The 15,312-nt window shown below is 54.0% G+C and overlaps 1 protein-coding gene across 2 annotated transcripts in view; it reads right to left on the bottom strand.

Annotated features, from left to right (window-relative positions):
* Positions 1–15,312, bottom strand: part of GNAO1 (G protein subunit alpha o1) — a 161,718-nt gene that overhangs the window by 52,895 nt on the left and 93,511 nt on the right. For both annotated transcript variants that reach the window (XM_074583237.1, XM_074583238.1), the window contains exon 4: positions 519–679. In XM_074583237.1, the coding sequence (XP_074439338.1) occupies positions 519–679 (161 nt within the window). The remainder of the gene's footprint in view (positions 1–518; positions 680–15,312) is intronic.

Below are 15,312 nucleotides of genomic sequence, written 5' to 3'. Positions count from 1 at the left end.
ATGTGGTCCCTAACGGCAGAGATGTCACCGACCATGTTATGAGAATAACGCAATGCCGCTGTAAAAGCCAAGAGGCCCCTCACCCTTGGCTGCAATCCAGCTGCTTATCAGTGCAGTGCAGCACTGTCGGAGAAGCAAGCCCAGGAGCTGTACCGCGGTACAAAGCAAGGTGCTCACACCCTTCTGTCATCCATCAGGCAAACGAGGACACCGTCAGCCACCTCCACGGGTTGGTCTGCCTCTGCTCACTAGACCTGTGTTTGTACAAACCGACCCTTGGGAGCGGTTTGGGAACCTGGCCTTGGGGACACGGACCTGACCCCAAACTGGCCCGAGGGGACATGAATGTCCTGCCTGATCCCTTCTGCCCCGCAGCAGCCTGTGACACAACACGCGCCCCAGGCTGTAAGCACAACCCTGTCCAGATCCACCACTGTGAGGCCACTAACTTTAGTTAAAACTTTAACGAGCCCGAATGCAGCTTCTTAACACAAAAGACTATAAACGGGGATACTCACTATTGGGCCGAGTCATTAAGTTGATATTCCCGGGACCGGTTGAAGCATTCTTGGATGCCAGAGTCTGCCCAGAGTCTCATCATAGCTGACAGCAGCTCTGGAGAGAAGGGCTCTGTGTCCTCCATCCGACTCACGACATCGCAGACCATCTTGGCATCAGCCTGCGGAGGAAAGGAACAAGCGGTCACACAGACGCTCCCGGCAGAACAGGGAGCCAGAGATTTCAGAAACGGTTCGCCGAAGTGTCAGGAGCAAAGAGGCTGCGTTTCTTGGGATGGGGCTTTAGGATCCACACCGTATGACCCAGCAGAAAGGGCAAAAAGTAGGACGGAGCAAGGAGGCCGGACAGAAAGGGGTTATTTATTTGTGCAGTTCACCTCGTGTCAACACATGTTTCTGCTCAGCAGACAAACTGGTCAGCACTGCCCGTGTGCCGAGCTTCTGGGGAACAGAAGGAAATTCATCCATGTGCAAGTGTATTTTAAACGGTTAGGAAAGCGATGCCTATCCTGCAACGACACCCGGTTTCACCGAGAGCGTAAGTAAGTAGGGGCTGTAAGTAAGTAGGGAGTGTAAGTAAGTGAAGTAGGGGCTGTTTGTAGCAGAAGGGACGTCAGAAAGGCTCCAGAAACATATATATTTCTTTTTTCTCGGGTGCTGATTTATTGCTTTTCTTGTTCTTTGCTGGGAGCCCCCGCCCAGAGGGGCTAATTCATGCCAACGCAGACCCCCTCGGCTGGGTGTCCTGCTTTGTGACTCGGAGGGAGAGGCATCTCCGGTGGGTTCGGGGGATGGCAGGGAGGGCAGGGCCCGCTGGCCGCTCTCACATGGAATCTTTTTTTTTTTTTTTTTTTTTTTTCTTTTTGGTGAGAAAAATGTGATTGGCTGGAACAGCAGCTTTTCCTGGAGGATTGTGTTCGGACACAACTCTGGTCCGGAAGATGCCTCAGATTTAGGATGGGAACGTCTAGACAGCCTTGGAATAGCTGAGTTCAGCCCTACCGGAATAGCCCACAGTGGCCAATGCCTCGCTCATCTGCGAAGCCGCACACCCAAATTCATGACCTCCCCCTTCGCTTGCTTTGAAGTAAGTGAATCTCCCACCCCCCCCACCCCAGACTCCTGAAACCCCAGGGGTGTTGGCTAATCTGCCGAGTTTTCCTTTCATTGCTTTGAAAATTTTGGGAAAGTCTCATATTTCTACCAGCTGAAGCCAAACCACTTCTTAATTGCTATAATTAATTGGAAAAGAGGAGCTCTTATTCCTTCTGTGTGCTTACAGCAAACTAGTGAAGACAACCTCCTTGCTTTATTACCTTCTCTTTGCTAGATCGAACCCATCCTTGGACAAACACAGGTGGAAGTCTTCACCTTCCAGGGTGTTTGGTCTACATCAGCAAACGCTGCCCACAAACACAAGTCTCGCAAAGGGGAGTGCGGGTGGTGCCCATGCTCTGCTGTCCCCGTCCCACGGACCAACAAGCCCTGTCCATCACAGCGACCCGTCTCGGGAGCACAAAGTCCCCGCAGCTGGGCGTGCAGGTGCTGGGGAGCCTGTGCATCGCCGCTGGAGGAGCTCCCACATCCTTTCTGGCTTCAACAGGCTCTGTCCTGTTCCCCTGCCCCTCAGGTGCTGCCGGTGCTCCTCTCTGATGCTGGGATTCAGCAGCGGTGATGGGAGCAGCCCAACTGCTGAATGGGACGCCCTCCTTGGGGACCACCTGAGCACTGGGGACAAGGTGTCACAGGTTTTTTGGCAAAGCAAGCATATTATTTCTTGGGTTGTGGGTACAAATAAAAGTGGAGGAGGGCCAACAATGAAGAGCACCACAATAACCTACTTGTATGGGTGGGAATGACAAGCTGCATGACATGGCCTGCACAGAATCACCGAATGGTTTGGGTTGGAAGGAACCTTAAAGCCCACCCAGTGCCACCCCCTGCCCTGGCCAGGGACACCTCCCACCAGACCACATTGCTCCAAGCCCCGTCCAGCCTGGCCTTGAACCCCTCCAGGGATGGGGCAGCCACAGCTTCTCTGGGCAACCTGGGCCAGGGGCTCACCACCCTCACAGCAAACAATTTCTGCCTCAGATCTCACCTAAATCTCCCCTCTTGCAGTGTAAAACCCTTCCCCCTCGTCCCATGGCTCCCCTCCCTGCTCCAGAGTCCCTCCCCAGCTTTCCTGGAGCCCCTTTAGGGACTGGCAGGGGCTGGAAGGTCTCCCCGGAGCCTTCTCTTCTCCAGGCTGAACCCCCCCAGCTCTCTCACCCTGTCCTCCCAGCAGAGGGGCTCCAGCCCTCCCAGCATCTCCGGGGCCTCCTCTGGCCCCGCTCCAACAGCTCCGTGTCCTTCTGCTGTTGGTGCCCCAGCGCTGGAGGCAGCACTGCAGGGGGGTCTCACCGGGGCAGGGCAGAGGACCATGGCATTTTTTTTTGAACGCTGAAATTGTTGAAAAATCACAGGGCACCAAACTGTGAGCCCGGGAGACTGAAGCTGCTGGAGATTTCAAGACTCAGAGAAAGCCTCAGGCCCCCTGAACATCCAGTTTTTACAGGCTGCAGAAATCTCAGTACCATATGGAGACACCATCCCATAAAACTTAATGGGGAGGAGTTTCTACACTTTTAAGACTTTACGAACATAAAGTCCTTCTTACAGGATACTTAACATTTTAGTGCCCAGGAATACTCCCAGCCCTCTGTACAGGCTCTGCTCGTTTTTGAGAAATAGTATTGGTGACTCACACCTCAAAGCCAAGACAAACGAAGAACCTTGAAGAGCTCGGTTAATTTCAAAAGCTTGTTTTCTGCCCCGGAGTGCTTCGTGAGCTCAGTGAATATTCATAAATCATCAGTATGGTTTGCCTGCCCTGCTGGAGCTGTAATTCTACTCTTTTCATAGACTCTAAATAACACAAAACCTGCTAACGGCTGGTCCGCTTGGGGCTGCGGTCTGGCATGGGTGCTGCAGAAAAAGCATCAGTGCTTGCAGTCAGGTAGGAGGAAGGTCTTCTCTGTGTTATCTTGACTACTTGGGGCGGGGGATAATAGGTGTAAGTCACCGATCTGTCCATCTCTCTGTGATGGCGAAGCACATTGGAAGCTCTCCAGCTGTTGCGGGCAGGGTCTGGACTTCCTCGGAGCTTTGCGGATTGAGCTGCAGGTTGCTTTCTGCAAAGCATCAGAGGGAACGGCACGGCCGTCACATTTCCTGTGCCGGCAAAGACCTGCCTCACCTTCTCCGCGACCAAGACTGGTGTTCGTCCCCCGTGATTTAAGACCCGAGGCAAGAGGGTTTGAGCAGAAGACACAGACGAACAATGACGATGCGGCATCCCTGGCTGTGGTTATGGGGTCTGCCTGGGCCAGGAGCGGGGCTGAGCTCGTGGGGCAGGGGGTCATTGTGGGAGATGCTCCTCTGCCGTCCCTGGAGGTCCCTTCTGGGGACGGGACAGGTTGCCCTCCCGCGGTGCAGGGCAGGCCGGAGGCGACAGAGGCTGGAGCAGCTCGTAGGAAAGCTAATTGCTCCCGCTGAACGGTATATAAAAATATTCCGGACTTAGTTTTTTATTTCACAGAGTGGACCACTGAACCCTCAATTTTACAGGCCCAGAAAAAGTAGGTGAAATGAGTATTTTTAAAAATATCCCTCCCCCCTGCCAAGGATGAAGCCCCTCTGTCAAGGAGCATGGGGCCATCCAGGCGTTCAGGCATTTGTTAGATGATTTAACGAGCAATTAAGGCTCCAAGAAGAGCAGATACCCCTTTCTTTTCTCACTCCCCAGGCTGCGTCTCAAGCTGGGAATGACATTAAAATCTCCAGCCCCCCCTGGGCCCAGCAGGTGGGTTTTTAAATACTGCCTGATTGACTTTTCCCTTCCCGCCTCCCCCGGGTCTGGCGCTCCCGCTCCTCCCGAGGTGAGCGGAGCTGAGCCTCCTGCCACGCTCTGCCTCGCCACCCAAGCCAGCAATTAAACAAAGCAAAACAAACCAGACCCACCAGCTCCCCCCCTCCCTGCCCCGGCTCCCTCCCACCTTGCGGTTCCCATCCCACGGGGTTTTCGTTAATGAATATCACGGTGGTATTTCAGCTGCCTCGGGAGCTAAAAATAGGCGGCGCTCTGCCCCTGGGGTTGCTGGAAGGAGCCACAAAATGGTGCAGGGATGCTTCCCTTCTCGCCTCTGCCTTTCCCCAGCTGCTCTGTCTCCCGTCCCGTTGGTACAAGTTGGCTGGAGGGGGGCAAGGGGTTGGGCTGGTCTCCTTCAGGCCATTTTTTACCTGGGAGGAGCATCCCAGCCCATCCGCGCGTCCCACCGACGCTTCCCAACCGCTTCGTGTTTTCCATAGTGGGTCAAACCCTAACCCCCCCAGCTGCTTGCCTTTGGGTTGTCGGGTACCGAGAGTGGGATTTGTCCAGCTCTGTGTCACTCCTGAGCGCCGAACGTGTCCCCCTGCAGCGGGACAACTGGAGCTGGGCTTGGGGCAAGAGCTGAGCTCAGAAACCCTGGGATGCTAAACCATGCCTCCAGCTAAAAGACCAAATAACCCTTGGTTAAAGAACAACCCCCCCCACCGCCAGCCGGGGAATGGAGAGGGCTCTGCGGGGCCAAGGCAGGCTGGGGTTTTACACCACAGTGAAATCCACGGGCAGCTCACCGAATCATAGAATCATCGAGTTGCCCGGGGTTGCAAGGGACCTTTCAGATCATCTAGTCCAACCACCAACCTAAAAACTGACAAAAACCCCCGTCACTAAACCCTACCGCTTAACCAAATAATCACATTGTGGTCACTCTTTTAATGCTGAACAAGAAGCCTGTAAACTTGGCGGGACGTCAGCGTGTCGCCTTCCGAACCCTGGGCTGTGCGTCTACCTTTGCACCAGACACACCGTATAAATCCAGTTCGTAAGGGGGATGCGTTTCCTCACTAACCTGGGCATAACCGCAGCTATTTAATTAATGTCTCCCATATGTCACTGTCACCAAGCACACAGGCTGCGCTCGGCAAGCAGACTTGTGACTTTGCTTGCGACGGCCGCATCGCCCGATTAATTCGTTACCTTGCTGGAAGGGAGAGGGGCTCTTCCTCGCGGCCTGACATTACTGCCACTCATCTTGGTCTCTGCAAGCTAGTTATTTTTCATCACGCAGATAGAGATCACCCCTAATGATTCGCTCCTCACCACCAGCCATGGTCTTGTGCCCACGAAGGGACCAGCAGAGCTGCTCCTGCCCTGCCTGCCACCCACAGCGCGGGAATCCGGTCCCCGTCTCTCCGCACATCCCAGGATAAACCCTGGCTCTAGACATTAACTAAGGGACTCTTTTCCTTTTTTTTTTTTTTTTTTTTTCTTTTTTCAAAAAGGATTAGTTTTCTGGAAGGGGGGAGTTTAAGGGAAAGGCAAAGCCTTATGTGAACTGCGTGGTACAAATCTGCTCCAGAGCCACGCTGGCTGACACCCACAGGAGAGCTGACCCAGCTCGTCGTATTGTACCCTGCTTTCCTTTCGGTGGACTAAATCCCAGAAAATATCATTGTTTTTTTTGCTGTTATTTACTCTGATTAATCACACTTGTCACTCAGCCTATCTCAAAGGTTAACAGTGGGGCAGTTCCCCTCGGTGGCTGGTTGTGTGTGCCCAAAGCTGCACCTCGGAACATTTCAGAAAAATCCACGCAGGTGGGGGGGGAAAAGTCGCGCGTGGCATTTTGCTGGGGGCATGAGACAAACCCGTACTAGTTACCAGCAAGCCAGTCCTGCAGCGCCTAGTGTGCAGCTGCGGAGAGCAGTGGCCATCGCCAGCCAGGAACCTGGTGGGGGGGAAACTGGTGTCCTGAAAGAATCCACAAAGGATGTCCCTGGAGGGGGACCTTCTCGGGGGACTCAGATCCTGGCCTCAGGTACGTGCCGTTGCTACTTCAGCGAGAAACAAGGTCCCGTAAGTTGGGGGCAGAGCATGGCTCGTAAACTGTAAACCTCCTCCTCCTCCTCCAGCATCTCAGAAATCTGCGCCCAGCTTCACAGCCGAAGTGTGGCTGCTTCACAGCCAACGCCGGTTATTTTCACAGCATTTGCAGCCTGAATGAATTCTGGAAACAAAGCAGAGCGGGTGAATACGCCTCTTCCAGAGGCATCCAGGGCCCAGCTCCAAGTCCACAGGAGTTTTTGTAGACGCCGAAGAACTAGCTACACGTATGACTCTCCCCCTCGCTCACCCTCTCTTTCTCACACATCCGTGGTTCGGAGCTGACCTCTGAATCTGGGGAAATCTGCCTGGCATCAAGCAGCTGCCACCTTCTCCCTTCCTCCTCCACCCTTCCACCCACCTTCAGAACATTTACCTGCGGCCTCCTGCTTCTGCTTGGCATTTGGCTTGCTGGGCATGCAGTCTGAGGGACCCTGGAAGGCACCGAGCTAGTTAAAAAACCCTCCCGTGACTTAGTCAAACCCATCCCTTTGGAGAACACGGCGAGGTGGGCACCCAAACTCCATCCCCTCTGTCTGCGCTCGTTAGCGGCGGATCTGGAAAGCTCCCGCGGTCTGGGAAAGAGGGATTTACGCCCGAGCAAAGCTCAGCGTTATCGCCCTCTAGCAATTTGCATCCCACAGCAAAGCCAAGCCTAACAAATTAAGTCAGGGATGGTTGGCTTTCCACAGGGTCACGCTGGCCGTCTCCTACCCTGCTCGTGCAAAAGGGCTCACAGCAAGGCTGGCTGACTTGGGTACCGCGCCAACGGGCTGCCGTCCGTCTGCGGGCAGACAGGCTGTTTGCGGCAGAAAACATGACCCGACAGCCACGGTGACGTGCGGATCCCTGCTCCCGAGGCTGTGCTGCCCGGCTGGCAATTAGCAAAGCCCTGGTTTTCATACCCTTCTGGAGCCAAGATGGTCCCATCACCTCTGGCTGCCTCGGCCAAACAACTTCTGTGTGCCTGGTTCTTGGTCTAGGATCTCTATCCTCAAACCTTGTTACTGCTGTGTTTTCTGTCTGCTGCTTCCTATTTGGGGAGACGTTGAGCAGGACTGATATTACAGATTATTACGGCTCTAAAGCAGGCCAGTTGCGTTCTGTCTGGCACTACTTTTATTCCTACCCATTCTGTACGACGCTGCAGCCCAGCAAATAAAATTTGCTAGCTCTTATGTGGGTATAAGCTTCTTTTCCCCTCCTGCAACACCCACACAATAATATTCCCTGTTTGCTTGGACTACTGACTGTCCGGCGATCCAGGGACTGGATAACGCCTGGACTAAGACCTTGGGCTGCCAGTTGGCCACCACCACTGTAAGAGTTCCTACAGCCCTACGTCCTGTAGGAAATAGCGCGTCACTCACCAGAGATGGGGGGGAAATAACCCCACCGCCCAACAACGCAGAACTCAAGCTGCAAGAGGGATGCCCCTGAAGGGCAAGTCATTTCCCAAATTTGCTTTGTTCTAGGAAGCCCATTCTTGAGGAGCTCAGAAGGGCTCCTGAGCTGGGCGAGACAAACACAGTGGAGAGCTGACCTGATTTTTCCAAGCAAGGATGGGGAAGGCAGAAAGCATGTGTTAAATGGTCTCAAAATAAGTCCTGGCCTATCCCAGCCGCAACAGAAGGTGAGAAAAGGGCGCTACGTCTGCCCCAGTCACTTCTAATTCGAGAAGATGGCATCCCCGAGAGACCGAGAGCCGCCGCAGCCTCCGCCGGGGTCCCGCCGAGGGGAAGGGCTGGGTGCGGGACCTGCCAGCCCAAGCGCCATCCCTCACTGGCGGCTTTGCAGGCCGCGCGGGCACAGGCAGCGCTGCCCACCAGGGAGGGGACGAGGGGCAGTCACAGATGGGGGACATTAGCCGCATGGCTTCACGCTCCGCAGGGAAGGGCTGGGGACACGTCAAGGCGAGAGAACAAAATCCTTGCAGCCGACCGCCCTCCTCCTCTCTGTAAAATCCTCTCTGCTGGGTGAAAGTCCATAAAATGGGAGTGTTTGTGTGGCAGTAAATGGCGAGGACGTGCCTGACATCCCACAATGATTGCAGCGGGGAAGCTGCAGCGGCTCCGGGCATTTGTAAAATACATGGCTATTTTACAGCCAGGGAAAAGCAGATAGCTGAGGACGAGCTGGGTGGGAGTGATGGCGATTCTCCGGGATCCCGCTCCGGGTTTGGGAACTCCCGACGGCTTTAGCCTGCGCATCTTCCACTCTTCAAACGTCTTGAAGAGTTTCCACACCAAAACCCCTCCGGGCGGCAGGGCAGAGGGGACGCGGTTTCCTTCCAAGCTTTCCCACCACAATGGGGTAAAACGGGCTTTGTCTTTGGGAGAGAAAAGGAAACCAGCCCCTACGGTGGGAGTATTCCCAGGACAAAGCCGGATTTTTTTTTTTTTTAACCTCTCTGGCTAAATGCCGCTCGTGTATCATGATTTATAGGGCAGCGCCTTCCTGCTGGGAAGCCGTGCAGCGCTGGAACCTGGTAATTAGTTTAATGCTCAGAGCTTGATGCTGAACGGTGGGTGCTAATCTCCACTCTGCAATTAATCTAGCAGATTTAGCAGTGCCTCGCATGATGAAGGACTAAGGCTGGGGGTTACAGTCCCCGAAGAAAGCAGCGGCGCTTCAATCGGAAAGAGCCTTCCTGCATTTTATGGTACTATTTTACACGGTCATCTGTGTTGAAGATGTATGTTTAGAAGACAAGGTGGAAAGGAAAAAAAATCCCCCCGCCCCAATCTTGCTAAATTTCAGCTCCCTGTTGCCTATTCTCTTCTCTGGAGCCTATAATGGGGATATCTGGGTAGGGATTTCTTACTGCTCTCCACTGAAACAGCTCCAGCAGTTGGTGGGTTTGGTGTCCATACCCAAGGCTTCTGCCTGGCAAGGTGTCTCAAAATTAAGTCTTGCACTGCTGGTGTGAGGGCAGGTGTCAGCAGCCAAATAACACTGGATTTTCCACTTGGCGGCAGAACCGAAAAATAAGGCGGTGTGAAAAATCAGCTTGGATCAAACACGTTCCCCCGCGTTCTTCTGTGGGCCCAAAATCCCCTGAAAAAATTCATTTCACATCCAGCCAAAGCACTTGCCTCGAGCCCTACCGAAATATTTTCGGTTGTTTCGAGTTATCTGGGGGCTCAGTATTATTATTTTAAATGGAGGTCCGTTTTCAAACAACAATTTTGTTTCTGAACGAAAAGTTGGGAAAATCATAGAATCATAGAATTGCCAGGGTTTGAAGGGACCTTAAAGACCATCTAGTTCCAACCCCTCTGCCCTGGGCAGGGACACCTCTCACCAGACCAGGTTGCTCAGAGCCCCATCCAGCCTGGCCTTGAACACCTCCAGGGATGGGGCTTCCACCACCTCTCTGGGCAACCTGTTCCAGTGTCTCACCAGCCTCACGGGGAAGAACTTCTTCCTAACGTCCAGTCGGAATCGTCCCATCTCTAGTTTTAATCCAAATGAATGAAAACAGATCACTTTGCCTTTTCAGGAATGCAAAATCCTTTTGAAAAATTCTCCAAATTTTCACACAGTTTCCTTTTAGCCACGGCTACCTGTAGATTTTGACTGGATTTTACAAATGGTTTTGGTTTCTCTTAGACTGTGTTTTTCAACAAATTCATCAAACATTTCTGTCCAGGTCTAGTAATAAGCACAACAAGAACTTTCTTCTCAGGAGTCCTTCATTCATTGCTTATTTGCTGTTTTAATTTGCTTCTCACCACCTCAAATTTTCTGGTTTTCAGTCCTGTACTCTTTCACCAAATGTCTTCCAGGATGACCACAGCTGTCCGCACGGACAAAGGGGTTTTCCTTCAGTTTGACTTGGACTTTACAGGAACAAATCAGAGTATGTGAAGTCTAAGACCTAAATGGTCAGGATACAGGTATTCAGGGCAAGAGGAATCACAGAATCATTTTGGTTGGAAGAGATCTTTCAGATCATGGAGTCCAACCATCAACCCAACACTGCCAAGTTCACCACTACCCCACATCCCTCAGCACCACATCTGCCTGGCTTTTAAACACCTCCAGGGATGGTAGTTCCACCTCTTCCCTGGGCAGTCTGTTCCAAGGCTTGGCAACCCTTTCCGTGATGACATTTTCCCTAATCTCCATCCTAAACCTCCCCTGGCGCAACTTGAGGCTGTTTCCCCTTGTCCCATCACTTGTTCCTTGGGAGAAGAGACCGACCCCCCCTGGCTACCCCCTCCTTTCAGGGAGTTGCAGAGAGCGAGAAGGTCTCCCCTCAGCCTCCTTTTCTCCAGGCTGAACACCCCCAGCTCCCTCAGCCACTCCTCACAGGACTTGTGCTCCAGACCCCTCACCAGCTCCGTTGCCCTTCTCTGGACACACTCCAGCCCCTCAGTGTCTTTCTTGGCCCAAAACTGGACACGGGACATGCTGGCACCGGGGTTTAAGAGCTGTCTAACTAACAGGGCATCGCATCAGGCAGCGAGGACACTTTAGGAACCGAGTTTCTTCTGCAAACATAAGCAAGTTTCCCTTATTTGTTTAAAGGAGGAGGACTCTGGGAAGAGGGCCCTCGGAAAAGGCGGCAGCGCTTTGCTTTCCCCAGCCTTCCCTATGGCACATTGGTACTTTCTGGGGAACTTCTATAAAAGGAGACGACGGAAGCGTGCAAATGGAAGCGTGCAAACCCGCGGGCCTTTTGGGGTTGTCTCTGGCCGCGGTTCCCAGCGCAGACACTCAGTAAAGCCGCCCGAGCAATGCCGGGCGCTCACCGCCTTCGCCTCCGCTGGTTTGAGAACTTCTGGCTTGCCGGTCTGCGGCTGCGCACAACCAGCCACCGAGCCGTGGGGTGACCCCGGAGGCTTCTGCCGTCTCAAGAGGCGTCTTACTAACGCCGTGACGGGGACGGGCTGAAAGGAGACGCGATGCATTGAGTGGCTAGCACTCCATGAACGCTAGGCTGGCTGGCAAAGTTTTGCCCGTGACTTATTACTACGACAACCTTCATTTAGCTTCCCTCCCCCTTCTTAATTTCCTGCGAAGCCTCCTCTGCAGGGGGGAGCGGGGTTTCTCAGAGGTGGAGGAGAGTTCGGCCGAGGTCCCGCTGGGAGTGGAAGCTGCCTCCGGCGGGGCGGAGGCTGGGAAGCGGCCGGTCCAGGCGTCTGCGGCCGCTCAGAAGCAGCCCCGGAGTTCAGAGCAGATAAAACCACGAATTTGTCGCTAAATCTCTCCCGTGCTGCTGTATCTCCAGTGAAATAATCAAGACTCGGGTGCTTGTAACAGGCTCGGAGAAGCTCCTCCTTTGATCAGCGGGGATTACGGAGACCAACCCCAGCAAGTTCCTCCTCACCGGAGCTGAGGCCCTTTGCACACTAACAGATTTGCTTATATATTGTTTCAGGTTGCTGTAGAGACAAACTTTTCCTTGTATTTTCCTTACAACAGGGTCAAGGCAGTTCCCCATCCCTTTGGTGCAGGAGGGGGAATGTGGTAGGTTGGGTGTGAGCATTGCCCTGCCCGGGGAAGCTGTTCTGGGGGCGATGAACGGGAACTTTCTTTTATTAACTGCTCTTTCCAGAGAGAGTGGACAAATGGGACCTCAGGTGCAGCATTAGATGATAGGATAGTCCGTAAAATAAGAGGCTGGCAGAGAAATATCTTTATAATGGCTTAACAAGGGTAGGCAGAAATAGGCTGGGGGCCCGGAAGAAATCTTTGATGCCGTCGCGTGTATTTATTATTTATTCTTCTGGCACAAATATAGCATCAAAGAATGTCAAAAAACCAAAAAGCCCATAACCCGCTGTAGCTGGATTAGTCCTACATCTCCGTAACCATGGCATCACGTAGTATTGACAAGGAAAATCAGCAACAATGGGGGGGGGAAAAAGCGCCGGGCGTCGATGACACTTGCGAGGATGAGGCAGACGTCCTCGCTTCGGTGAGGGTGTACCAGAAGGGAGAAGAAAATCTGTGAGCATCTTGCTAGCCTGGGCATCTGTGAGGCTCGGCTCTGGTGGAAAACGCCACGAAACAGCAAAATTGCTCCCTTGTGTGTAATCCTACGTGAGACATATGGGGAGTATAGGGTGGAATTCCCCCCTCCCCCCCCCTTAAAACATTTTGCTGCCATCGCAGAGCCACACAAAAAACGGCGGGGATGGCGTCGCTCCGTCGTGGAGGATGGAAATAGCTGTGATATCCCGAGCAGCGTGCTCGAACCTCTCCGTGGCGGTGACCCGGCAGCGTTCACCGGCCCGTCCCATTCCAGCCTTCTCCTTCCTTCCCCTCGCCCCGCGCCAGCCTCCCTGGCTCTGCCGCAGCCGGGAGCCCTCCTGGGGGCTGCAGGCAGCAGAGCACCGTGGTGGCACGAGCAACAAGGCACAGCTTTAATGCCGTACTGACCATTTTTTGGGGAAATAACAAGATACTCCTTTTTTTTTCTTTTTTTTTTTTTGGCTTTTATGGAATGCTTTTGCTGGCGTGGAAATATTTCAAGTACCAGCAGGGGATTAGGGAGCTTCTTTTAATCAGCTTTTGGTTTTGTTTTTTTTTTACGTCTTTGCAGAGGCAGGAGTAAAAGCCTACTCCAAAACGTTCTCCCCGGAGGCAGCGGGATTTGGTGGTGTCCCGCAGTGAGGATAAGGGGAACGGACGGGGCAGCCCCTCGCCACCTCCCAAAGCCGCCTTGCAGAAGGGGTCAGCCGGATTCGGGGCAGGAGGAGCTGGAGGGCTCCGGGGAGCAAACCTCAGCCTGGGGGTCTGCTGATGCTGCCCCTCACTCGCCCTGCGACGAATTGCCAATAAAACCTTGGGAGCAGAGACTTTCACGGTCGCCTGCGGGAGGGTCTGGCAATCTGATTTCCTCTCAAATAAGCAGACGGGGCCGATAGCCACCACGTACATCTCGGCAGCCGTCCCCCCGTGGCACGGCCGGTGAGAAGTGAGAAGCCCCGCGGAAGGGGAACGCCTGCCGCCCTGAGCCCCTCTCCCCTTTTCCCTGCTCTTCTTGCCCTCCCTCTGCCCGGCGCTGCTGCGGCTCAGCCCCAGGCGCAGCCCTGCCTGCCCAGCTCTCTCCGCAGATGCCATTTCCCTCGCAGCCCGTTCAGCCCGCGGTGCATTGCAAAAAAACATTAAAAAAAAAATAAAATAAATATATCCCCGGCGGAGCGAGCGATGCCAGGAAGACGCTCGCCTGCCCTCCACCTCCCAGGGCTACTTTCTGCCTTGGCTACGAGCCCGCTGCATCTTTGTGCGGTCAATAAAAATAACCCAAAAGTACTCGGGAGCAGACAGAGCAATCCCAGAGACTCCAAACATCTAAGGGGCTTTGTTTCCAAGGCAACATCTTGTCTCCTAGCTGCAAAAGGCCACGGGAATGAAGGCAGCCTATGGAAAATGAATAGCTCAATGACAACAACAACAACAACAACAACAACCAACAACAAAAAATCTGCTGGGGAGCGTATGGGGAAGGGAGGGGAGAAAGGGGTGTCTTGGGGTGGGGTGGGGGGGACAGGAAAGAGCGGAGCTGAGCAAGCCAGGGCTCGCTGCACCCAGCACAGGGACAGGGGGGCAATTTATCTCATGAGAAGCAGGGTCCTGCCCCCATTGAAATGCATAGCACCGCTTCCACCGACTTAATGGGAGCAGGGGAGCTTGCACAAATCAGCTATTCTTTTCTTTCCAACCCCCCCCACCCCGCCTTTTTTTTTTTTTTTTTTTTAAGCTACAGTGTTTGAAGATTCGAGCTAGTTAAAAATAATCCATTGTCGAAGGCAGAGCCTTCCTGGGTCCCAGGAGCTTTGCAGCCAGGGCTGTAGCGCGCTGTTGACTGGAACCAGCCCCGGTTCCCACCGCCGAGCTGCCTCCGTCCATCCCTCCATCCCTCCATCCCTCCATCCCTCCATCCCTCCATCCCTCCACCCCGCAGGGCAGCAAGGCGGGAGGTGCCAGAGCACGGGAGCATCCCTCCGGCTCTCCCCATTAAGACAGAAAAAACAGGTTTTCACTCTTTTTTTTTTCTCTTTTTTTTTTTTTTTTTTTTAGGTTTCCAGAGCTGTGCATTATGTGAATCTCTGTCTGCAAGCCAAGCTGCAGAACCAGGCTTTTTCGCTACGTCTGCAAGGATGGTTTTGCTATCCACAGCCCCGATAGCAGAAGACTTGAGGCTTCAGGACACCGAAGACCCCTCTGCCCTCCACGTCCCACCGGTGCCACCCGTGGCCCCCGTCTGAGAGCACCCTCCCTCCAAGAGGGCAGGCGGGCAGGTCGGTGGCTCCACCGCGCTGCTCCTCAACGCGCAGGTCGCCCTCAGCGAAGGGGCTGACGCAGTGGGGTGCCCCCCCCGAGATCATTCACGGGATTGATAACACGCTGGGAGGGGAGAGGCTGCCCAGCGCCAGCCCTGCTCTTGCCTTTCCTCTCGCTCCCGTCCCACGGGAACGCCTAAAAGCCCAGGATCAGATGCCAAGTGAGCTGCCGGAGGTTTTCCTCCGTGTCCCAGGAGGCGGTATGGATGCCCTGGGAATGTGACAGGCGTTGGGTTAGCAGCTTCTCCGGAGCTGGCTCCTTGGCAACACAACTGACACGGAGCTCCATCATGCCAGGAGCGGGCTCCCGACACAGGGCGGAGAGGAGACGGGAGCCCGGGTGTTTCCCTGGGGTGGCCAGAAGGGCCGGGGGACATCGGTGTGCTGGTCTCTGCCCTGGGCTGGAGCCAACCTGGGGCCCGCGTTCCCCTTCTCCTTTTCCTCAGAGACTCTTTGGGACGATCAACAACTCGGCCATCGATGTCCTCCTGCCTGACGTTAAAACATTTAATTTAACTAATGTCTT

This window comes from Larus michahellis, chromosome 4 (assembly GCF_964199755.1).
Source record: "Larus michahellis chromosome 4, bLarMic1.1, whole genome shotgun sequence".
Classification (NCBI taxonomy): Eukaryota; Metazoa; Chordata; class Aves; order Charadriiformes; family Laridae; genus Larus; species Larus michahellis.
Note: the sequence above shows the minus strand (reverse complement) of the source record. Positions and strands in the feature narration are given on the sequence as shown.